The following is a 27,062-nucleotide window of genomic DNA, read 5'->3' as shown; positions in this document are numbered from 1 at the left end:
TTGACAATTAGCATGTTTTATTAAAAAACTGACATTCAGAATAGAGAAGAAATTTTTTTAATGCATTTTTATGAAAGCTCTCTTGATCTTCACAGGGTCGATTGGTCTGTCACTGTTATCAGTTTCACAAAGTCCCATCCTTTTAACAACTTGCATGCCTGATGCTACTCGTCCTAGAAAAAGTAAAAGGCGTAATTATTCTGAAAAATAAATTATTCTGAAAAATTACTCTAGAAAAATTTAAATTACAATTGTCAAGAAATGTCCCTCAAGAAAATATCTTATTAGTAATAGTTATTCATAGTAATTAACATTTGCCTACAGCTTCTAGACTCATGGGATTTGTTCTTCAGAGAGGGACACAAGAGAAGGTATAAGATACACAATGTGGTTCAGTTTCTTAAATCTAACCCTGATATATTGAAAGTGTTCTGGAGAATTTATCCAAGAAGGATGTATTTAATTATACTGAGCTGCAAATGTCAATGGTGATGTTGTAGCATAAGTGTATTGTCAGACTTACATATCATCAAAATCCTAGAGGGTGACAAGATGATGTGAGGTACTATCAGTCACTGGGGCCCTCAGGGCATTCATTATCGCTTCAAAACAGGAACCTTCACAATGCACTGAGCACTCCCAAGGAACAAATCCACGCCCTGATTCAAGCGATCTTTTACACATTTTTCAGAAGCTACTGCATGTCATTGTTAGAACTGTAATTATCATAATGTCAAGACACTGTAAGCATTCCAACCATGTGTATTTGAAATCGATTCCTAATTTGTATATAGAATTGTTCACCATTTTTCAGGCGTGAGAAAACTCATGTCGCTGTATGTAAATGTCGCCTATGTCAAGTGCTACTTGTCAGGGATTTTGTGTGAAAGAATTAGAATACACCTTGGTAAATGCCTCTAACTTGCTAGCTCATGTAGGGGTGTCCCCAGAGAAGACAAACACTGCCAGTACCAGCCGAGACCATCTTCAGGTCTAAGAAGATCTCGTCCCACAAAGCTAACATCATCCTAGAGCTCCTGCCAGATGACATTTTTGAACAGATTGCTAAATGGGTCACTGACCAACAGACCACTGTCACCTATAAAGCACTGAAGACGCCCAACTAGGGTCATCCTTCAGCATGCCACCCACCCTAAGAGCTAGAAAATTCCTAGACAATGTAGGGGCAGCAATAAGAGACCAGCGGCCATCGCATAACAGGCAATTACGACGGCTAGTTACAATGCCCACCACACAGACAGCCGCCCAGAAACTACAATTGACCTTGTGAGAGAGATCCTACGGACAAAATTACCATGCCAAATAGTTGCAGCCATCCCCAACACATCACCCAAGCACCTCAGTGGTGTGGGTACTATGGTGTTGGCGTCCCACCTTGGTAGTTGCGAGTTCGATTCTCTGCCATTCCATCGAGGAGTGAGAGATGTGTATTTCTGGTGATAGAAGTTCACTCTTGACGTGCTTTGGAAGTCACGTAAAGCCGTTGATCCCGTCGCTGAATAACCACTGGTTCCATGCAACGTAAAAACACCATACAAACAAACCAACACATCACCCATGGACTCGAAAATTTCCTGAAGACAGTTGATGCTGTCCACCTGGCTCACAAGTCAGATGATCCTACACAACCACCTGTAGTGGCAACTGCCCAACAGCCACAGCAGCAGACCAATGCAGAGATGGACAGCAATCCAGAGGGCCCCACTGCCCCCATACACTGTTACCAGAGCTCCAGGAGGAAAAAACAAACTCAAATAAAAGTCCAGAACAGTAGAACATCTCAAGGGCATTTGCTTCTACCAATGGAGGTTTTGGAATGAAGCCTGAAAATGTGAAAACTACTGCCACGCATCAAAAACCATGCAATGGGATTGCAGCAGATACTCAACAAGCTAAATGTCATTGGTGGGCTGACCTGTTGCCTTGTAAGAGAAACTGTGGCTTTCGCTTTCTTCCAGGTACAGGCACAAAGACTCTTTTTAAGTGTTTTTTCATCACAGATAAAACATCGAGTACATACAGAATTCCTGGTTGACACCAGGGCATTCAAGTTGATTTTGCCAGCCAACTCGCATGAATGCCGCAGTCCAACCCCCAGCATTCTACAGGTGTCCACTGCCAGCTGACCCCCTCATTTTGGGACCACCTTGACGTGGTGAGGGGGCTCTCGAACCTCAGGAATCTCTTCCCAGGTTCGAACCCAAGAGTCCCATATGACATTATATATTTTCGAGTAAACTTATGTGGACTTTTCCATTTTTTGCCAAAATTTTTGAAAGCAAATAAATGAAATGAGAAAAACATATCATGGCTTAACGTGGAGTTAAATCCGAAGCTAAATAGTGAGAACTGTGGTAGATCCATCATATACCGACAATGTTCGGACCTGTTTTTCAGGCGGAACTATTTCTGTGGAGCTGGACCACGGATTCCAGGGGGGGGGGGGCCTGGTTCTAGGAATAGAACTCTCGGAGTCTATCCAGTTTGCCCATAATGTGATTAGGATGTGGGGATATAATTGTATTAACATAATACTCTTAGTCCTAGCAAGCGGGTTCTGCTTACACTTGGGCCATACTAATCATGTTATGCCATCCCCTTTTGGGGTAGGGTAGGGATGCGGACATTTGGGAGTCCTTTCTCACTTGTGCCTTTGGCAGAAGATTTAACTTCGCGAAGGGCCAATGATATCTTTTCAAGAATTTTTTTTTTTTTTTTTTTTGTAAAAACTCAAAATTTATGAACTGTGAAATAAATGATTTGAGTACCCTGGGCCCCATGATGGAAAAAACTACGGCACAGTTGATGACCATTGGCACGTCACTCCCGAATTTCCTAGGTACTGCCCCAAGCAGTGAAAGTACTATAAAAGATACAAAGGAACACCCTGTTCCAAGTAAAAAGCAGCAGAGCCAGCAAAACCAAATAGAGTGCATAAATAAAAAAGAAACAAACAAAAATAAATTGGTAAACTCCAATATCGTAACAATGGAACCATATATGATGAACAATAATTCTGAATTAGAGACAAATAATCCTCCCAGCAATACAGAAAAAATATAAAAATCATAATAGACAAGCAACATACATAAAACAAGGACCAAAGAGAAACAAAAATTACCGACTTAATCCCACATTGGTACATTTTGATGACCTCTTTGGACCAGACAATTGGTCAAGATTTCTAGTCCTCAAAGCTGACAACAAAATCTCAGCAGCGATGCTAGAAAACAAATTACTTAACATATATCCAACACAAGACATGGAATGCAGACACATCAAGGACAAATGAATGGCTTATCCAAGTAACCAATAAAAAGCAGTCCACTGCCTTTAAGTATAACAGAAATAAATAATATAAAAGGTAATAATTACAAGCCACGAAACATTGAATTATGTACAGGTACAGTCATCCTACCCAATAGCGAGCAGGAGCTTCCTTCAAAACAACTATTGCTAGATCCCTAAAATTGAGATATAACAATATCACGATTAGAAATATACTCGATTTCAAGTAGGAAAGATAAAAGTAAAAATATCAACATTGCCAAAATAAAATTTACAGGCCAAGACTTGCCATTTAAAATAAAAATTCTTGGACAAAATAGAGAAGTTCGTCCTTTTTGTTCCTAAACCATTACAATGTACACAGTGCTCAAGGTATGGACACACATACAAAAGATGCCGTAATAAAGCTATATGTGCAGTCTGTGCATCAGATGACCATACCACTAATTGGAATTGTAATCAATCAAAATGTATTAATTGTGGACTAGCCCATCACGCAAAATCTAAGGAGTGTTTCATTTTACCAATATAATACAGAACTTCAGTTCGTTAATAAATAGGACAGGAATGTCAGTCATGGAAGCCAGACTGAGCTAAAAGTAAGAGGCGTTAACAATCCATCCAAAACCCCCACCTTTTCAAATGTGACTAAAAATCAAGACATCAAACAGCACAATGACAAACAAGATAGTATAACATGGAAACTGGATTTCATACCAATAATACTGAAACCCAAAATAAAAATATTACAACAACCAATACCACCACTAACATAGATGATTCAGTATCCATGGAAAAGAACTTCCAATAGAAGAAGAATTAAATAATGATGATAATCGAACTGGCAAAAAGAAAGAATTCTAGAAAGAACCCCACCTAAGGGAAAAAAAGTAAATATTGAAAATTACAATCAATCCAGAGAGACTCCAAATACACCAGGAGAACATTTTAAAAAAGATATTAAACTAACCTCATCACAAGTGGAAATACACAATTACCCTCAATCTCAATCAAACAGCCAACATCTGGACAGTAAAGATCACTCTTTACAATTTCCATCAAATAATACTAATGAAAATCATACCATTAAACCAAACCAAAATATAACTATCACCCCCCAACCATCCACAAGACCGAAATATCCCATTAACAACAAAACAAATAACCCCTCAAACCAACAGTCCTTATCACTACAGAAAAGGAACAATAGAATTACAAAACCAGAAATTCTAAAGCTAGACCAAAAACTTCTGAACCAATAATTAACATTACCAAACATGCTTCATCTTGTGGTTGTAATGAATGCTTTGTAAGTACATATAACCAACTAAACTACCAAGACAGAGGACACAGTACGAAATTGTATTGACAATTTTACCAAATTAAGGAGGTGCCCTTTAACACACCAACATGAGAACGAATTATGTTCTGAATCCAATTCTTAAAATACAAAAAGAAATTATAAAATCAAAAATAGACTTATTAATATTCAACTATGAAAACAAACAACTGCAGAATCTAATAACCAACATACAAATACAATGATTAAAAAAAACCACAAAATAATTAAATTCAAATGCATATAAAACTACGAGACAAAGTAAAATCAGCAATCAATTTACAGAATTTAACACCAATTCCTCCCAATAATGGAATATAAAATCATTCAATGGAATATAAATGGTCTCTTAACCCGACTACGTCTGGGTGAATTACAAAGAATCATACGAGACCACAACCCAATGTGCATATGTCTACAACATATAGGAAGTAACCCTACAAATATCCAACACTATAAAATTGCCTGTTATTCACCAACTGACGGTGGAAAATTAGGCACAGCCATATACGTTCATAATAGCATTACATATGAACCTGTTGACATACCATCTATGCCATATCAAATAACATCAATTAAAACTGTATATGCCTGATAAAAGTAAAATTACTATTTGTAATTATATAACCAACCAAATTTCAATGCAAATTTCAGTGATTTTTTCTGAACTTATTAGCAAAAGTATACAGGAACCACTACTTATAGTAGGAGATTTTAATGCACATAATCCATGTTATGGGATATTAATTAACCCCACTGACACATCCGGAATTCAACATAGAGAATACTATAATGAAACACAACCTGTATTGTCTCAATGAAAGTGAAGTTCCAACATATTTTTCAAATACACACCTAACCTTTTCTTCAATTGACATTTCATTATGTTCAAATGATGTAGCGGAGAAATTTGAATGGAACGTCCTAGACGATTCATACACAAGTGACCATTTCCCAATCATTCTGAACTACTTAAGTAATGTCAAAATATTGCCACCTACAAGATATAATATCCAAAAAGCTAACTGGGATAAATATTTCCTATACACACGAAACATACCACCATTCCCACATAATGAAGATCACAATACTACTACATGTGAATCCTTCTCAAACTTCATAATAAATGCTGCAGATAAAAGTATTCCAAAAACCAAAACACATTCCACAAAATCCCCTGTCCCATGGTGGAATCCAACATTAACAACATTAAGTAAAATAAAAAAACATATATTGAGTCGCAATCTAAACAGACTCAAACTCGCCTTAAATCACTCAACAAAATGCCCTATAGTATAAACATATTAAACAAAATAGTTATAACAAACATAACAATTAACCACATTAAACCACTATATAACAAATATACAGCCAAATTTAGAAAAACGGTAATAGCTGAAAAAATCGCATCATGGAAGGAATATGTCTCAAACATATCTTCAAAACACATCCACAAGGGATATCTGGCAAAAGATAAGGAAAATCAATGGAAAACATATAAGACCTCCAAGAAGTGCAATACATTTAAATGGAAAAATATACCATGATACTATTGAAATATCAAACATAATTGGGAAACATTTTGAAAACATCAGTGCTTACTCCAGCCTAGATACACATTTTCAAAGTATCAGAAAACAAAAAGAAAATATAATACTCAATTTTGAAACTCTTGAAGACCTGGAATATAACTATATTTTTAACATGGATGAACTAGATAATGCCATCAACTCTTGTCATCCCTCTGCACCAGGATATGATAAAATATCATTTGAAATGATAGAAAAATTAGCTCCTATAGCTAAATCATATTTATTAAAATTTTACAATAATATCTGGCTAAAACGTGTCTTTCCTGATAAATGGAAACATGCCATAATTATTCCAATAAACAAACCAGGAAAGGATGCAAGTAATCCATCCAATTATAGACCGATATCTCTAACAAGTTGCCTATGCAAAATCTTAGAAAAAATGGTTAATGCACGATTAACGTATGTAATAACCAAAGAATCCATTTTAACACCAACACAATCTGGTTCAATAGCTGGCAGATCAACCCTAGATCCCTTAACACATTTAGAAGATCATATCAAAAAAGGCTTTGAACAAAAGAAATTAACAGTTAGCTATATTTTTTTGATATAGAAAAAGCATACGATACAACATGGAAACATAACATCATGCAAAAAACTCCACTCAAGGGACTAAGAGGCCACTTACCAATATTTATTAAGAACTTCTTAACAAACAGAACTTTTCAAGTAAGAGTAGAAAATTCCTACTCAGTAACCTATAAACTGGAAGAAGGAATCCCTCAAGGTAGTGTCTTGAGCTGTACATTGTTTGCTTTAGCAATCAATGACATTACTATAAATTTACCAAGTGGTGTAAAAAAACAGTTTATATGTTGATGACTTTGTCATTTACTATACGAGTAGTAATTTTGAGACATGCTCAGAGAGTTCTCAGTACTGCCATTTCAAATATATGTAGTTGGGCAAATTCAGTTGGATTTAAATTTTCAACTGATAAAACAAAAGCAATCGTCTTCTACAAAGACAAAAGGTGGATGAAGAACCAAACAATCAAACTGCATCTTTATAACACTGAAATACAATTTTGTACAAAAATCAAGTATCTAGGAGTGATATTTGATCAACATTTTAAGTTGAAAAGAGCACATCAAATACATTAAAGCCAAGGGCATCAAAGCCCTTGCCATATTAAAAAAGTTATCACACACTAATTGGGGAGCAAAGCGAGACATTTTATTCAATGATAATAATGCAAAGGCAAGTCTTAGCCATAATAGATTTACTGCTGTCCAATATATTCATCTGCCTCAGAATCTGCATTAAAATCTCTCGATGCAGTGCACCATGAAGGCGTGCGATTGTGCACAGGAGCTTTCCGATCGTCCCCAACAAACTCACTTTTGGTGGAGGCAGGTGTTTTGCCCTTAAAACATCACCGTAATTTAATAACAATACAAAGAGGTCTTTCTTAGTTACAAGCGGGATCGTCTCCTGCACTTACTGCTTCCAAAACTGTAATCAAGTAACAGCAGTTAATAGTACTAGCTCTTTCCCAAAAAGAGCTAGATACATAATGAACATACATAATATGAATCCAATTTTTCACCCACCAATGGAATTGCCACCACCATGGATTTTAAATAGAGTAAAGATATGTACCTCCCTGTCTTACCTACTCAAGAAACAAATGACAAGTACGGAAATGTACCGCCAACATGCTTTGGAGCACATTAGAAGAAAAGGCAACAAATTTATGATATATACAGACGGCTCCAAAAATAATGTTGGAGTAGGAGCATCTGCATATTCGAAAAATATGTTAAGTAAAAAAAGCCTACCTTCAATATCATCAGTATTTACTGCTGAAGTCACAGCCATACAGATGGCTCTAGATATGATATCTGAGGCAAAAGCAAGTGTCTCTGTTATTTTCAGTGACTCACGTAGTGCTATAGATGCAATAAGACAGTATAAACCAGGAAACCAAATAGTACAGGAAATTCAAATAAAAATTCATCAACTCCTCCAATCAGGAATATCAATGGAAATATGTTGGATCCCAGCACACGTGGGAATAAAAGGAAATGAATATGCAGACTCTGCTGCCAAATTAGCCTGCACTATCCCTCCAACAATTTCATATGCCCCAGTGTCAGACGGTGGGTAAAATCAGTTAAAACATTAATTTACCAGGATTGGAAAGAAGAATGGGCCTCGGTGCCAACGACAAATAAACTTAAAAATATAAAAAACTTGAAGTCTATGCATGGAGAACATCCTCACAGGAGGAAAGAGAACAAAGAGGTGATCCTAGCAAGGCTACGTATAGGACACACAAGATTCTCACATGGTCACTTGATGTCAACACCACATGCTGACCCAGTGAAATGTAACAGATGTCAAACACCCATGACAGTACAGCATTTGCTTGTTGAGTGCCCAAATTGGACCCAGGAAAGATCTATTTATCTGCGGAGTACGGAAATGAAAAATATTCTTGCGGAAAGCAGGGATTTTTCAATTAATAAAATCATAAATTTTTTAAATAAGACGGGTTTCTCAAATAAAGTCTAATTTTTTTTTTTTTTTTTTTTTTTTTTTTTTTTTTTTTTTTTTTTTTTATTTTTTTTTTTTTTTTTTTTTTTTTTTTTTTTTTTTTTTTTTTTTTTTTTTCTCAGGATTGATCCCTGAGAACCAGCCCGAGAAGAGTCTACTTGAGACTCAGAGGTCTGGAAAAACTAACCCCTATTAATAATAACACTGCCAGCTGAAAATATATGGGGAAATGGACCATGAATTTGTCATTTGGCGGGAAGCAGTACAACAGGACGTTCATCACAGCAAATGTAACCAATCCACTTTTAGGAGCAGACTTCCTAAAAGCCCACAACATGCTGGTGGAAATACCGAAACAGTAGCTGATCACAGGAAACCCCCCTCCGCCGCAGCCCCATTCACTTGCACTCCAGCACATGGGATAAGTTGCTTTCTGCAGGAGTTCCCTGAGGTATTCAAGGACACCCTGCAGTACGACCTTACCAAACCTGCAAATCACTGTCCTTTGCAGGTTTGGTCAGGTCATGCTTCAGGTCATGCTGCAGGTTGTCCTTGAATATCCCTGGGAACTTCTGTACAAGGAGACCTATCTAAGGTGCTGGAGTCCAAGTGAATGGGGTTACGGAGGGGGCGGGGGTTGCCGTGTGATCAGCTGCTGTTTGGGTATTTCCACCAGCATGTTGTGGGCTTTTAAGAAGTCTGCTCCTAAGTGGAATGGTTACATTTGCTGTGATGAACTTCCTATTGTACTGCTTCCCGCCAAATAACAAATTCATGGTCTGTTTCCCGTATATTTTCAGTTGGCAGTGGACACCTGTAGAATGCTGGGGGTTGGACTGTGGCATTCGTGCAAGTTGGCTTGCACAATCAACTAGCATGCACTGGTAAATCTGTATGTATTCAATGTTTTGTCCGTGATGAAAAAACACTTAAAAAGAGTCTTTTTGCCAATACCTAGAAGAAAGCAGAAGGCAATCCCATTGCATGTTTTTTGACGTGCGGCAGTAGTTTTCACATTTTCAGGTTTTATTCCCGAACCTCCAGTGGTATAAGCAAATGCCCTTGGGATGTTTTACTGTTCTGGACTTTTATTCAGGTTTGGATGGATGGATGGATGTATGATAGGCACTGGGGCCAAGAAGGCCATTCACCGCCGTAATGAAGGTTAAATAAATTGAATTATGGTAAATGAATTAGTGAAAGAGATGATTCATAAAATTAGATGTGACTAATAAATAAAATAAAAATATTAAACTTCATGAGTGGTGTAATTAATAATTTTAAATAGTTTAATATCTTTAAAAATCTGTAAGATAATCAACTAGATGTTATTAAAAATTTGTATGTGCACTTTAAAAAGGAGATGAGAGCAGAAATATCTACTCATCTCCCAAGATGGTTAAAATATCGGGGGCAAACCACCAGAATGTGCTCCACTGTTAGTATCTCGTCACAGTAAGCGCACACTATTGGGCTGCTTCCTTCTAAAATAAACTGATGGGTTAAATAAGTGTGCCCGATCATAAGTCTCGTTAAAATAACCTCTGTTCGTCTGTCAAGCTGGAATGACGAAGGCCATGGCAGTATATTTTCCCTAATATTTCTATACTTAATATTACTGGCAAGAAGAGGAGAAGTCCACCTTTCTTGCCCTTTACTTAATACATAAGACCTTTTAGGTCTGTCTGAGGCACTTTTCTGAAAGTTGTTTTTGGTAAAATGCTAGCAGCTTTCGCTTCCCTGTCTGCAGTCCCGTTTCCGTGAATCCCCATGTGAGAAGGGACCCAACAGAAAGTGACTGATTAACGCAGACAATATACAGGGGTTCCGTTCTTGTGACCCGTTGTAACCCGAAAATCGTTGTAAGCTGGAACATCATAAAAAATCCTAAGAAAACCTTACTTTTAATGCTTTGGGTGCATTCAAAACTATGTAAACAGCATTTTTATTGCATTTTTCATCAAAAAAACCTTCAAATATTGATTATTTTGCATTTCTGGTGTTATTTCTTCTGCCAGATCAGCGATGTAGGCATTGTAACCCTGGAAATAATTTCTGATGAATCTAATTGAAAAGCGCCTTAACCTCGGAACGTCGTAAGCCGAACCTGTCGTAACCTGAGGACTGCTGGTATACAAAAGAGCGACTCCTGAACTTTTTGAATTAACGGATGAAAGCTATTAAATTTTTTATTAGCTTCTAAAGTGCTTTTAGAAACCAAATTTATTTTGGGTTTGTTTTTTTTCCCCCTGGAGCTCCGTTAGCAGTGTATGGGGGCAGTGGGGCCCTCTGGATTACTGTCCATCTCTGCATTGGTCTGCTGCTTTGGCTGTTGGGTGGTTGTGTAGGATCACAGACTCGTGGGCCAGGTGGACGGCATCAACTGTCTTCAGGAAATCCTCAAGTATCCCTTCAGGAGGTCAATCTTCATGAATATTTTGGTGCCTTCCTCCTGGTTGGTTATGTCGGCTATGTTTATTAGTAGATTACCTAGAAGGTACTGTCTTATGTTGAGTCCCCTAGTTGCCATGTGCCACCAGATTTTGGTGACAAGTGGAGGGGAGATGCCCAGGGGATGGAGGCATTTTGGGATATTCCGGCTTGTTCCATGTCCCAGAAAGCTTGTTTGACATGGCCAAGTTCTCCTGGGGTCAAATGTCTGAAACGCGCATGTATAGTCATTTCAGACGGGAAATGAACCATGAATTTGTCATTTGGCGGGAAGCAGTACAACTGGACTCATCACAACAGCAGACGTAACCAGTACACTTTTAGGAGCAGACTTCCTGAAAGCCCACAACATGCTGGTGGATGTACCAAAACAGAGGCTGATCACACAACCACGGATGTGATGCTTTGCAGGTTTGGTCAGGTCGTGCTGCAGGTCGTCCTCAAATACCTCCAGGAACTCCTGTAGAAGGCGACATATCTCAGGTACTGGAGTCAGTGAATGGGGCTATGGGGACATCTTGTGAGCAGCCACTGTTTTGGTACATCCACCAGAATGTGGGCTTTCAGGAAGTCTGCTCCTAAAAGTATAATGGTTACGTCTGCTGTGACGAGTCCAGTTGTACTGCTTCCTGCCCAATGACATATTCAAGGTTTGTTTCCCATCTGAAATGGGTATACATGCACATTTCAGACATTTGACCTCAGAAGAACTTGCCCATGACAAACTTTCTGGGACAAGCAGGAATATGCCAAAATGCCTCTATTCCCTGGGCATCTCCCCCCCACATGGTACCAAAATCTGGCGGCACGTAGAGACTATAGGACGCTCAACATAAGACAGTACCTTCTAAGTACCCACTCCTGAGCATCGCCGACATAACTAACCAGGAGAAAGGTATCAAAATATTCATGAAGATTGACCTGCTGAAGTCCCGGTCACAAAGGAAGAGAAAAAAATGGCCATTATTGCCCCCTTCGGCATGTATACACCTTCAACTGCAGCTGCTTCGGCCTTCGGAACTCAGGTGTAACCTTCTAGCATCTGATGGACGAAATCCTGGGCAACCTACCCTTCTATGTCATCTACATCAATGACATACTGATGATATACATGAAAACTTCAGATTGGTCCTGGAAATATTCCAAGAAAATGGACTCATAGTCTGAAAGGACAAATGCAAATAGGCAAAACAGTAGTGGAATATCTAGGCCACCAAACAAGCCCCGAAGGTGTTAAGCCCCTCCTGACAAAGGTCCAAGCAATCACTAATATCCCCAAAGCCAACAACAATCAAAGCAGTCTAAGAATTTATGGGAATGATTAACTATTACGACTGTTCGATACCCAACCTTGCTGAAATAATGGCCCCAAGATATGACTACTTAAAAGGAAAACCTTAAACATATTGGTGTGAAAAACAAGGTAATGCCTTCTTGCTAGCCAATCCCTCTGCTGCCACACTAATCTTTCCTTTATCCAAGAGATCCCTCGCCTTAACAATGGACAAGGTACTCAAACAAAACGCAGAAGATGGTTGTCGTCCATTGGCATTTGTAAGTTGTTGTTCCCAACAGAACAAAAGTACTCCACATTCGACCAAGAGTTACTGGCAGTCCACACATCCGTATGCCACCACTTCTGACACATGCTAGAAGGATGACAAATCTTGGTGCAGACAGACCACCAACTGTTGGTACATGGATACACACCTTCGGCAAAAATGGAGAGGGGTAGTCAGCAAGACTGCAGCTTCACCAGGACACCAAGGACATCAGAAGACCCAAACCAAGAAGCATCAGTTCCATAGGGGTTGCTGGAAGGAACAATGATGAGGGATTTGCTGTATCTCAAGCAGAAAGCTACAATGACATCAGAAATACAGTGAGACTCAAGGGCACTGAAGAATGGCCAGAGGGCAAGATAACTGAGGACTGCTTATGGTAATGGCAAGAGACAAGCTAGTTGGACTAGTTGATAGCCAAGGAAGTACAATAGCAGCCTAGCCAAAACCACCAGAATGCAGATACGTATTTAGCTGAGGGAACAGGTAGCAGCATTGACCAGATAACTGTTGAGTTTGTAGACCAGACAAGAAGCAGCATTTCAAACATGAAAAGCCATAACTAGACAGGAAGAAACTGTAGTCACTGAAGAGGCTGAAGTACAGGCAGCAACATCACAGGCATAGGAAAGAGGCATTGAGGTTGCCAAAACTGGGGCAGCAACTAGCAGCTGAACCTAAGACATTAGGTAATGATCCACTGCACAAGTCCCCTCTGGAAAGACTGCCACTCATGCTTGTTACATCAACACCTAAAGAAAATATCCATGGCACAAGAATCCTTCATGGGGAAGTGGAGTAATATACCTACTGTGGTTAAGGTTAATGATGAAGGAACTTTGTTCTGGCAGTATCCAAACATTCAGCTCTGGGACTAAACAATTAAGAAAAAATATGGGTTAAACAAAAAAATAGCAGTGGCCATAGCAGAAAAAGAAAATGTCATGGCAATGAAGCTATTCTTAAAAAGAGAAACTAGAAATGAAATGGGTTAGCAGAATAACATACGCTAGAAATGAAATGGGTTAGCAGAATAACATACGCTAAGTGCATAAATTAGCTGCATGCCAGAAGTCTAAACAGAATAACTTGCACAAAAACAGTCAGCAAAGACAAAATCAACAATTCAAGATTAACACTGTTACATGCCACTTGCAGAAATATGCTGGAGAAAAAAAACTGAATGGCAACACATCCACACTAAAGTGTACAACAAAATTTGTTGGATAAAGTATGTGCAATACAGTATAGTACAACTCTTTTTGGAATTTTTTGCTAGATCCACCTGGATGTACTATGAATAGTTAAAGGGGCTTTGTTTTGTGGACTCATTTGTTAGTAAAACACAACAAAAATAAATTTCTTAAAATGAGCTTGAGGTATTTTTGAACAAACTTAAGAGAAGCAACTCTTCAAAAGTGCCTTCTGTGTCAATAGAACTAAATCCTTACAGAAGCAGGCATGCCTGACCCGGAATGAAAATAGTAATCAATAATGAGAACAGCAGTGCCTTTTTGCCCAACAGACAATGAAAAGTATAAACATTTTTAAAGTGCAGTGTAAAGCACAGCTAATGCAATTCTGAGGTCCTGTCCCAATACCTGCACTCTTACACTCATTTTATCATCTCAAAGGTGCTATCTTGACTTAAATTGAGTACAGTACTAAGCTTTAAAAAAAGTGGTGTATTTGCATATTTATGGAAATTAATGGTTTGCACCAGTGAATGAAAATACTGCGCAAGTTATCTTAATTCAAACCAGTGACCAGTAGTACTTAATTGCTAACCTAACAATAGAGTACCACAATCAAAAGCTTGGTATGGCTATTTTGCAATTTATTAAGTGACTAGCATTAAAACATGTTAGAAATATATACTCGCTTGTCAGAACTGTGTTTATACTCACTTTCAGAATTAGTAAAAATCATGTTATCTTAATACCTGTACACATAGATCAGTGCATAATAATGATTTGTTTGAAAAATAATTATTGACCATAACTTCTGATAAAAAAAACCCTATAAGGCATACCAATTACAGTTTAACTATAAATGGCAAGGTTCTCCGCAACATCCCTTTGGCCCCACCTGGAATGATTACTACCTTTTCCTTTCAGCTGTTTTTCAGCTGTTCCCCCTCTGTTTAACAGTTTTCACCATGCATTTAACATCAGACACTAAGTTAAGCCCTATTCATATGGAAGTCTATAAATATAATTTCAATTTTAACTAATAAATGCTAAAGGTAAACACTATGAAAGTCTACAAATATGATTTCAATTTTGATGAACTAATTGACAATTCACTCTGACAAAGTTAGCAATAAGCTTACCAAATATTGTGTGCTTTCCATCCAACCACTGAGTTGGGGCCAAAGTAATAAAAAACTGGGAACCATTAGTGTTGGGACCAGCATTGGCCATAGAAAGTATACCAGCTCCAGTGTGCTTTAGTTCCTCGTGAAGCTCATCATTGAAATGTTTCCCATAGATGGAAGCACCACCTCGACCAGTTCCAGTGGGATCACCACCTTTGCAAAGAAAGAAATAGAATACATTAAGCATACTACAATACAGTATTCAGTGCCATATTTTTACTATAGATGGAAAATATACCATGTAAAACGCCTTCTTTCATAAAATATTTTGACTTCAGTGTACTGTAGTGCTATAATACTATCTATAAGGAAGCAATTCTAATCCTCACTGGCAGTCTGTTGTGTAAGAATAACAGAACACAATCATGCATTTTTTTCTCATCTAGTTTTGTCTTGACAAAGTAGACTCTTAACCAGTAACCAATCTGTGTTGGTAGATGTAAAGTTTAGAAGAATACCTAGGTGTTACATACTAAAGGTGGTAGTTAAGTGATTCCTTCATTGGAATTTTAAAGCACTTATACCATTCAGTGCACCCTTGAAATTTCCTCTAAAAGTGACTTGCAGCATGTACATGTCAAAATTTCTCCAGACTGTCCTCAAATTAAAAAAATACATCATTTCTGAACTAATCAAATATTCTGAGATGACTGGCTCCAGCTGATCTATATTTTACTCCTCATTAGAAAATCTTATTCATATAAATGCAGACAACCTATTCAAAACATGGCTTTTAAAGCTACTCCTGTATCTAAACACCCGGTCACATTACCACATTAGAAAGCCCCTATAATAAGCTATATTTTTTCCAAATATTACAGTATTCACAACGTTTATACAGGAAAATGGAACAAACCAAAGTCTATTATTATACACTTGCTCAGCAAGCTTCGCTGCGTAAAATGTTCAAGTGAGTAAAAGTGATTAATATGAAATATTAAAGTAAATAGCTTGCATATATATAATAGTAATTTGTATATGTAAAATTATTAACACATGATGCTAGATATAAAAAACAAGAAAAAATAAATGTAGGGTACTTGATTGTACAATGTCAAGACCCAACAATGGCACAACACTGAAAAAGCTGTGCCATAAAAGCTACACTCAGTAGTGGGCGTAGTGTCGTCAGTACACCTCTCATGGTACACTGTAAGCATTAATTAAGGTTCTTTGTAGTGTTATTTTGACTTCTAGCTGCAACCCCATTTATATTCTCTTTCATCTTACATTCCACCCTCTCCTAACAATTGTTTCACAGTCCAATTCAGAGGTTTTCCACCAGTTACTGCTTAAAATGTATTTTACTCTCAATTTTCATTTCAGAACTAAATAACTTCATAAGCCCTAGTGCTTGACCTTTGGCCTATATTTTGTGTTCTATTCTATTCTGCAAAAGCTATGTCCAACCATGGTGTTTGAGGACAGTTTTAGGTTCACTATCAGGTATACGTATAAGGCAACTACTGTAAAATTATTCTGTGGCACCTCTGCCAGCAAAAACAATCTTTGGTTTCATAAAAAATCTTCCTCTCAACCTAATGATGCCAACAGCCATACCACATTGAAAGCACTGCTTCTTGTCTGATCAACCTAATGATGTGTATCTCAATCTTTTCTGTTCACTTTCAAAGCTGAATCATGTGTTCCCCATGAGCTCCCCTAGCCTCTTGCTGATAACCTGGGCATACAAAAATATGTTTCCATATATTTTCTCTACATTAGTAAATGTTGGCATATCAAATACATTACAAAATGATAGCAACTGCCATCATGAAAACCAGTGATCAAGTATAGCCTACAAGCAGCAAATACTTGGCAGCTGTTGTGAAAAAAATACTACAGGCGGTCCCCGGGTTACGACGGGGGTTCCGTTCTTAAGACGCGTCGTAACCCGAAAATCGTCGTAAGCCGGAACGACGTTCTTGAAAACATGTCCACAGGGAAAATTTCACTACTAATTTGCAATTTTTCTTAGGGCTTATCTCTAAAATTATCACTAATTTACTTTTTTCATGTGCAACACTGTGTATTCACAAATTACTGTATATTTTCATTAAAATACAAGAGAGAGAGAGAGAGAGAGAAAAAAAAATAACTCCTTACGGTTTCAATAGATTGAAATGAGTCTAGGCAACTTTTTCCCCCTCCCATAAAACACATATATTTCTCCAGAGAAGAGAGAAAGAGAGGACTGTGCAATTATGTTTGTCTGTCTATCAATTCTTTTGCTGAGAGCGAGAGAGATAAAAGGAAGAAATAGAAACACCAAATGTATGACAAGTATCTTGTGGAGAGAGAGAGAGAGAGAGAGAGATTGTCCTCACAGTATTTAAAAGAGAGAAATGGAATGATTATTGTATTTAAAATACTCAGATATGAATTTTGTACTTACAGTTAATAAGTATTATTATTGGAAAATATTAATGATAAACTTATTACATACATGTCCATGAAAATGATCTCATCTCAGTAAGAGAGAGCAGAGAGAGAGATGAGAGAGACGAGAGAGAGAGAGAGAGAGAGAGAGAGAGAGAGAGAGAGAGAATTACATAAAACCATTAAATTCGTTGCCCATTGTATGGCATTAAGCTCCGAGTGTCACTCGAGTTGAGTTAGGGAAATTGATACAGAAAAAGACAAAGGGAAGAATTTTCTTTTGAAATTAGTTATCGTATTATTACTACTTCTATTATTATTATTATTATCATTATTATTATTATTATTATTATTATTATTTGAAAAAATATAATAAACACATGCATCTACCATAAAAATTCTCTCATCTCAGTAAGAAAGAGGAATTATCCTTACAAGTGAAATGGAAAGGTCATTTTCATCTCTTTAAAATACGACCATTATGAATTTTGTAATTAAAGTTTATTATTATTATTATTATTATTATTATTATTATTATTATTAAATAAGTGAAATTATCAATAAACATTTTACATACTAGTACCATAAAAATTCTTTCATCTCGGTAAAAGAGAGAGAGAGAGAGAGAGAGAGTGTTTATCTCTCTCTGTTCTCTCAAAAAATACTTATAACGCTTCCAGCGAAAGAGAGGGATTGAGTTACCACAATGACACATTATTATCTTGTGTGGCAAAAGAGGGCCAAAAGAAAAGAGAGAGAAGGAGAGATGAGAGAGAGAGAGAGAGAGAGAGAGAGAGAAGTTAACCTTAATTAAAAGTGACATGGATAGATTAGTACGTATTGTATTTCTTTAAAATACTATCACATATGAATTTTGTAATTACAGTTATTATTATTATTATTATTATTATTATTATTATTATTATTATTATTTGAAAGTATTAAAAACAAATAGTACAAGTACATAAAAAATCTCGAGTCTCAGTAAATGAGAGAGAGAGAGAGAGAGAGAGAGAGAGAGAGAGAGAGAGAGAGAGAGAGAGAGAGAGAGAGGGGGGGAAAAATTTCAGGACCACGTCATTGCAACACTGCAGCTCTTCCCCCAATCGGGCTGTCACAGAACTTGATATATCTGACAGTTTTAGTACCTGCATCTGAGGAAAAGGTTACAGAGAAGACTGGGATTTCCTTCATTCTTCCATAATTTTTTAAATATAAGCTAAAATCTTACTAATTCACTATGGTATTTTCTTTATTGAATTGATATTATTGCTGTATAAATTAATATTAATATTTGAAAATAGTAAATCATTTCTTTATCATACAAAAAAACATACATCTTTGTAGTAGAGAGAGAGAGAGAGAGAGAGAATTATTATTTTTATGGAGATACCGAGTTACTGACAGCTATAATGAAACATTGTAATGTAATATTAAAACAGAAGAAGAATTCTAAAAAATACATATGTATTTGTTGGCTTCATGATTGCAGTCTGATTAATTTTATATTTTATGAAATGTATTTAGTCATGAAAATAAACATCAAAATACACTAATTAGTGATTATTTTCATCAGAAAATACAGAGAGAGAGAGAGAGAGAGAGAGAAACTGTGCTAAACTATAAAGGATTCTTATCATAGTTTGTGTTTTTTAAAAGCGTTGTAAACTCGGAGCGTCGGAAGCGTCAGCGTCGTAACCTCGGAACAAGCGTCGTAACCCAGGGCGGATTTTTCAATTAATATTTAAGAAAAAGCGTCGTAACCTCGGAACGTCGTAAGCCGGACCCGTCGTAACCCGGGGACCGCCTTATAAGCATTTTTATCCATGAATGAGAACTTCATTTAATAACCAAGAAAACATACCATCCAGTACTCAAGGCTGAGTAAATCTGGAAAGTTATATTAGTGCTAATAAAGCAAATAACATACTCGAGGCTGAGTAAATTTGGAAAGTTAATCTAGTGCTAATAAAGCAATTAACAATTTGAAGAATAAGGAAAAATTAAATACATGGCAATAACATAAAAGATTTTGCAATACAATTAAATACACAAATACGTATATAAAAAATAACAAAAATACTGTACAGTAATGGTCAAATCACACAGTGCCTAGGTACAAGTTACAAACACTTTTTTGCACTGTTTCTCATTAAAATATCTGTAAACTCACTATGCCTGGTAACTTCACCTACCAATAGTGACTTACGAAGGAAAGGCCATCACATCACAATCAAACACTCATGAAAGAACTACATACTATCTTTACTTCTGAGGAAGAAACTGTCATTGGTGCAAGTAGTACATAAAAGACTAAACCAGGACATCCCTGTTCTATTTGACTGTAGTGTGGATAATCTAAAAGGCAAACTTTACATAAAAGCACACATTTTATAAAACTAACTGGACAATATGTAATTTCAAACAGTGGCATCTTACCTTTAACATAATACAAAATTACAGAAATCACTGCTTACTATCTTATAATGCTTCTCATAGTATTTTTAATATACTAATAAACATCTCTTTTCTATTGTATGAAACTTCTTTGTCCAGTAGCAGAAGAATCTGAAATAAGGAATCACTACTGCTGACTACAACTGCAGAGAAAGTTGCTTGAAGTCCTAAAACAACAATTTGGGCAACCTGGTGGTATGACGAACTTGCTTCAGAGACTAACTAGCCACCTATTGCAACAATACAAATTTTGCATTTTGATCAGATAAGCACAATTACTTGGGAATAGCATAAAATATAAATTTAAAAAATTATGTGATAACATGAACCAAAACAACCCATGCAAATTCTCCACGACTAGTGAATGAGTTTGTGCATTTGTATGTGCTCCAGGCATGCAATTGCAGTGCATATTTTAAACATTATAACTGGGTCACCCAGTGAAGAAAAATTATTGCCTAGTAAGCATTTTTTACTATTGGGCGACTGGTTAAAAATTGAAATAAATTTTTTCAATACTGAAACATTACTAACTGATAAATTCCCACATCATTCAATCTGTATACAACAGTTGTAACAAATTCTTTTTTGTGAGGGATGGCAAGGGCTAAGGTTGGCTATCGGTTTTTTTTGTGGCTATCAGTTTTTTTGTGGCAGGCTTTAGACATGAAATTATCCTCTTTAATCATAAAATTTTGTGTATCTACAGTTGTAATTTTGATCATGGAAATGCCTTAAAATCCCACTAAAAGTTTTGGCTTCCGAACCTCGCTGGTGAGACCACTCACCCCATACCCCCTAGCTTTATGCTTCACACCTACGGCGCTTGGCAGTAGTACTGTTCTATTCCCCATATTACAAATCATAATATCTATCTGGTCAACCAGTGAAATTTCTTAAAATATGCACTGTGCAATTGCAGTTATCTTTTGGGTTGTAAAACAAAAAGTAATGAGTAAATACAGTAAAAATAAAAGTGAGAATAGTGCAAAATATATCTAAAAATCCAAGATGAAGAAGTTGGGATTTACAGCCCTTCACCTCAAAACATGTAAATGTGCTTCGTTCCAAGTTGACACTTTCTTGTGTAAGTAAACAGAAATACCTGTAACATTTACCTTGCCTGCGTTTCATTAAAATTTCACTTTATTTTCATTTAATATTTCTATTTCATTAAAATTTCACTTTATTTTCATTTAATATTTCTATTTCCTTATCAATCAACTTGTGCTTATTTACAGAGTATTTTAATGGTAGGTTGAGGTGATTAATTGTTGTGTTAAGTGTATTCTAATTTAACCACAATAAAATCCAGCAAAATCACTAATCCGGGACCAATTGCTTTTACAACTGCCAATTAAAAGTAACAATGAACATTAAAGAATAAACTCAAGATTGACTAAATTTTTTTTCTTTTTAGTATTGGAGTTCAGCCTCATATCCCACCAACTACACCACTCACTAATCCACATCATGTCACACTGACAATATTGGCAGGATCTTTAATCATAAATAGTGACTTTACTATACCCACTAGTGTTGCATCATTGGCATACTGAACAATACTGTTTTCCAGGCAAACAACCATATCACTTGTATAAACTAAAAATAACAATGGAACAAGTACACTGCCCTGTGGAACTCCACAAGCAATTAGTCGTGGTTTTCTCAAGTTCCCAACAGCAGCAACTCGTTACTGCCTACCTCTAAGGAAATCGTGAAGTAAACATAAAATATATCCACCCACCCACTCCAAGATTCTGAAGTTTATAAATAACTGCCTTATGATTTACTAAATCGAATGCAGACCTAAAATCTATTTGAATTACTCTATATGTACACTCAAAACCTTATCAAGATTCCCTTACAAATAACAATTCAAATTCTAAAAAAAAAAGCATGCTAACGACCCTTAGGATTCCACATACGTGTGTAGTGACTTAAAATTAAGTTATTCTTCAACTTTTGACAGCATAGGGAGACTAGAAATTTACCTTTACGTACTACAACTTACATACACATGACATTTTAAAGGCAAAATTTATAGTAAAATTACATTAAAAATGAACCAAAATGGGTACTGAGCATATAAAAAATTAACTTGAATACCAAAGTGCACCATTGTTTGAAACATGCTGTTGATGCCTCTTCAGTTGATTGTATGACTGGACTATAAAAAGGGAAAATATCACAGTTGGGTTATTGTAACAATACAACATACATTCTTTTCTTAAGTTTACAAATCTACACTCCAACATCTTTCACCATCGTTAGGTAACATGAATTTAGTTGCAATATTTCCTCTCCAGCTAACCTTCTCAGCTGCAGTACGATGGCATTTTATTAGGCTTCCTTTCAAAGTCAGAATATGACATGAAGAAAATCCCTGGTGCAAACCGTATCATGAAAATTGGAGTACGTACCTACTTTCATCATTACACAGCCGGAAAGTAATGATGGACTGATATTTCAACACAAACAATATTACCTACACAAGCTGAAAAATACATGACTACTTGTGTGTTAAATGGACCCTGTTAAATTAATATATAAGAAAAAAAATCTCACCTTGAATCATAAAATCTCTGATTATCCGATGAAATTTGCACCCGTTGTAATAGCCACGTCGAGCCAATTCGGCAAAATTACGACAGGTATTGGGTGCGTGTTTCCAGTACAGCTCAAACGCCACCTCTCCCATTCTGTTAATATACAAGGAAAGATGAGGCTATAATGCACAACCATAATAATCTATACATTGTATGAATCGGACAAATTTCCTGTTTCACAGATCAGTCGTTACTCTACATTTCGTTAATTAGGGATGAATTGTTAAGTATATATAAAAAAATCTGAGGAAAGGGATGAGATGTAAAAACAAGATGTCTAGCCACCTTCGTCACATCCTAGTCCTGTATACAAGGCCAGGATGAATTTGTAGCAATCCGGTCACGGGTTCTCCATGCCAGCGGAATTACCACACAAATATCAGTTACTACTTAATGTAAGTGATTGGAAGTTGTTGGTTGATACTTAAGGCTGCCCACACATGAGACACTTTCAGTGGAGAATGGTTGGCCGACTAAGTGGCGAACCACTAAAAAAATATTGAACACGTGTTTACACGGAAGGCTGCAGACGAGCCACAATTCAGTGGACACAACTAAGTGGCTAGGAATTGGCTACTGGGTCTGTTTTCTTGGCCACACAACAGTCCCTCCCCATTAGTGGTTAACTACTGTTGATGTTGCATGAGTTTGAGCTTTGCTACTGATGAGAAAGAAATCGCTAAAGCTGATTATAATATAATTAGCTTCATACTTTATTACGCTGCAAGGAGCTCTAATATGGCAGTAAGATTTAGAAATATAAATGATATTTTAACAGAAATAAAGATGCACTGTGTATATGTATGCGTACACACACAATATATATATATATATATATATTATATATATATTATATATATATATATATATATATATATATATATATATATATATATATATATATATTGGTAATCTTAGATACAAAGATGATATGCAATGTATATGTATATATATTATATTTTTAATTTAGGGGGCCCAAGTACAAAGATGATATGCAATGTATACTGTATACGTTACTGTTAGTATATATTCTTTAGTATAAAGGTATGAATAATTGCTTAGAAGAAGAATGGGAAGAGTATATGTCAATATTTTTTTAACATGTATAGTATGTAGACATTACATTTAGTTTTTTTTGTGATGCATGTATAATGTATGAAGTAGCATTATATTCTGTCCAAGATTTATCCTTTATATGCTTTTAATTATATACCTTTATATAGCTGGTGTTTTCTGCACCTCCGTAATCGAAGATTCACATGTCATTGTGGCATCCCCTCCGCCGGTCAATCACCTACTGCAGCCAAAGTATCTAGACCACAAAATCTTTCGTGTGGCTCTGATTTGAAATAACGTTTTTTATCCTCGGCCACTATGGTGAGGGACTGTTGTGTGGCCAAGAAAATAGACCCAGTAGCCAATTCCTAGCTACTCTTTGAGTTGTGTCCACTGTTTGTGGCTCGTCTGCGGCCTTCCGTGTAAACACGCTCTATTATTTTTTTAGTGGTTCGTCACGTAGTCGGCCAACCACTCTCCACTGAAAGTGTCCCATGTGTGGCTAGTTGGTAAATATGCATTGAACATACATATACACAAAGTTCACCTTTACATAAAATACCACATGAAATCCTCATATTTAAAGCTATAAAAATGTGCACACCCACAATAAAAAAAAATCTTTTAAGAGAGAGAGATGAGTACCTACTAATTCGTCACTCATTACCTGAAAATTTCCAGAAGCATATAATATATAAAAATGGCAAGTTCATAAAATTTTCAAACTTACAATATTCTTCCATTACGCTCTAGGATATTAAATGTTCTACACAATGACCCCAAAAGTTCATTCAAGTATCTACGGCACTAACTACTACAAAAAAAAGAGGGGGGGGGGGGAGGGACAAGTACCAAACAATGGCAAATAAAAGATAATCGATATTCCCTAATGACATGGTTCCTCCATCACCGAAGCTAAAAAAACACACAAACAAACAAATGAAGACTTTCAGAACATATTTCCCGGCTTTTCATATCATCATAACATTACGTTGCTACGGTTCATCTAGCCCAGAAATTACGCCTTGATATGCGACTGTACAAGTCTTATATATTGATGCCAACTTGTGTGCCGTTTTTCACACCAAATAATTAAACTCTATTGCTTTTCGCAAATGAGAACGACATCGCCATTGTGTAAATGCCAGAATTATCATAAATTGATGAAAGAAAAGGCAAGGAACTGCATCCGAATTAACACCTAAAGATTCCTTTAGGGTCAAAATATGCTCGGAATAACGCACGTAGTTTAAAACACACATTACTTCGTACAGATAATGTGAAAGTATCCCAGAAAAATCAGGACAGTATTAGAGAAATTACTAGCAATGTTTCGTGCTTATTGCCTAATTAATATTACTGCATTTTATCCTCATTGTAGTTGAAAGAATCACGTTGCCTTTTTAGGACAAAACAGGGAGCGTCGAGACGACTGGTGGCCTCATTATGCTACGGGTAATTTACATCGGCTAGGCAAACTTAAGTCTCTCACCGCAAAATGATGTGACAACAGCGCCTGGGAATTGGCGTATGTACAAACATATTTCTACTCGATACAAATGTCAATAAAACTGACATTTCCAGACATGTTCGCTCGTTCACCCATTCTTTCACCGCCACCATCAACGTAAGTCTTCAATACTGACCGTAACTTGCACTCCGACAGAGTCAGTCACCAAACAACCGCCTCTATACAAGAGCACTAGAGCCACGACTAGAGTCGCCTTCATCACTCATCAGACTTCTCCCTTGGTCTTTGCAAATATTGGAGACATAACTGGCATCACCAATGCCTCTATTACTGTCGGGAATTATTTGAGACAAGGTATTTAGCTCTTTCTCGGACTCTTCTATTAATAACTTAGTCTTGCGTTTGAGAATTTTTCAGCAAGTTGCATTGTACCTTTCGTAAATCTTTCCTCATTACTTTATTCAAGTTACTTTAAAGGAAAACTGGCTACAGCCATACAGTATACATCAAATCCCGTTTCTTATAAGACAAAATCTTTCAGTACAAATTCGACATCATTCAGACGCAGAACGAGAACAGCTAGCTATCTATCCATCCACTCACTCCATTAGTTTAGTATTTATTTACTTTGAAACCTGCAACCGAACATTGAAGAACGCTACCAAAAATTGTTTTCTTCAGTTTGAAATATGAGAAAAGTTAAAAAAACGAAGGTTGCAAATAGAAAAACATTAGTGAAACGAAACTCGATCGAACCATGATCGTTCATCTCAACATATATATAAAAATCCACTGAAAATGAACGAGAGACAGTATTTTAGAGAGAGAGAGAGAGAGAGAGAGAGAGAGAGAGAGAGAGAGAGAGAGAGAGAGAGAGAGAGAGAGAGTAAACGTAACTTGGCTTCCAAATCATCTTAGAAATTCCAATGAACAAACTAGGGACACTTTTAATCTACATAAAACAAACAAAATGTTTAAGTTAAAAAAATCAAACCTCAAAAGCGCATTCTTTCCAGATGGTATGTTTGTGCACACATTCCATCGAGGACATCGTCAAAGGAGGCTGCAGAACGCAGGATAAAGTCAAGGTTTCCCTTCTGGACGCAGGGAGATTTTACTTCCGCTACCTGTCCGTCACAGGGAGTTTCCCTTTAGGAGGGATTTGGAGATCGAAGAGAAAAGCCACGTTCAACTGGATCTCTCCAAAAGTGGCCTATACTTTGGGAGTCCTACTCTTCATCATTCTACACGGATATAATAGTATTGCTGGTGAGAGAACATTTTCCAAATCTACACGAGTACATGATAATAAGTTACATGCCAAATTACTACATAGATACACACACACACACACACACACATACACATACACATACACATACACATACACACACACACACACACACATATATATATATATATATATATATATATATATATATATATATATTATATATAGCTGGTGAGAAGTGTACTTAAGATGTGGTGGCGCAAATGTTTGGGTTATAAATAACAAGAACAAAAATAATAGAATACTTCCGCTAATGTAGCAAACATATAAAATATGTTAAATATTTTAAAATAAATTAATTAACAAAGCTAACATGAATAAAATTTAAAATAAAGGAAAAAACAAGGAATAATCAAACTGCAAAATGATTCACTAACACTAAGTACTTAGAGCGATTGCTTGCAATTTATGCATAGTTAATAAAAAGGTAAACAGTATCTCGAGCAACAATCACCCGAGAGGTTATCAAGCCGAAAATACAATATGGACTCAACCATTTAACAGATGTACGTAGCACACTTTCCCAAGGTAAACTGGGTTTCGAATTCTATATTTAATCCCATTATTCAAAGTAAAAAAATAAATCATGTCAATACATGAGCTAAAGTTAACGTAAACTAAACATTGGAATAAAGTAAACATTAAACACACTACGAATATGCAAATT

At 36.4% G+C, this 27,062-nt stretch overlaps 1 protein-coding gene across 3 annotated transcripts; it reads right to left on the bottom strand.

The window, feature by feature from the left end:
• LOC135226552 (peptidyl-prolyl cis-trans isomerase-like 1) lies at positions 1–23,953 on the bottom strand. 3 transcript variants are annotated; one of them, XM_064266237.1, is made up of 4 exons: positions 23,791–23,953; positions 22,537–22,670; positions 15,088–15,285; positions 1–173 (listed from the first exon to the last, which is right to left on the bottom strand). In XM_064266237.1, the coding sequence occupies exons 2-4, from the start codon at positions 22,667–22,669 to the stop codon at positions 58–60; spliced, it is 447 nt and encodes a 148-aa protein (XP_064122307.1). In that variant the 5' UTR covers position 22,670; positions 23,791–23,953; the 3' UTR covers positions 1–57. The 3 variants fall into 3 exon arrangements, with proteins under 3 accessions (XP_064122307.1, XP_064122298.1, XP_064122289.1); XM_064266228.1 differs by lacking the exon at positions 23,791–23,953 and adding an exon at positions 23,093–23,203; XM_064266219.1 differs by lacking the exon at positions 23,791–23,953 and adding an exon at positions 22,863–23,054.
• Between the last annotated feature and the right edge of the window lie 3,109 nt (positions 23,954–27,062).

The sequence above is a fragment of the Macrobrachium nipponense genome, chromosome 20 (assembly GCF_015104395.2).
Source record: "Macrobrachium nipponense isolate FS-2020 chromosome 20, ASM1510439v2, whole genome shotgun sequence".
Classification (NCBI taxonomy): Eukaryota; Metazoa; Arthropoda; class Malacostraca; order Decapoda; family Palaemonidae; genus Macrobrachium; species Macrobrachium nipponense.
The sequence above is the reverse complement of the archived record's forward strand: the minus strand, read 5'-3'. Positions and strand labels throughout refer to the sequence as shown.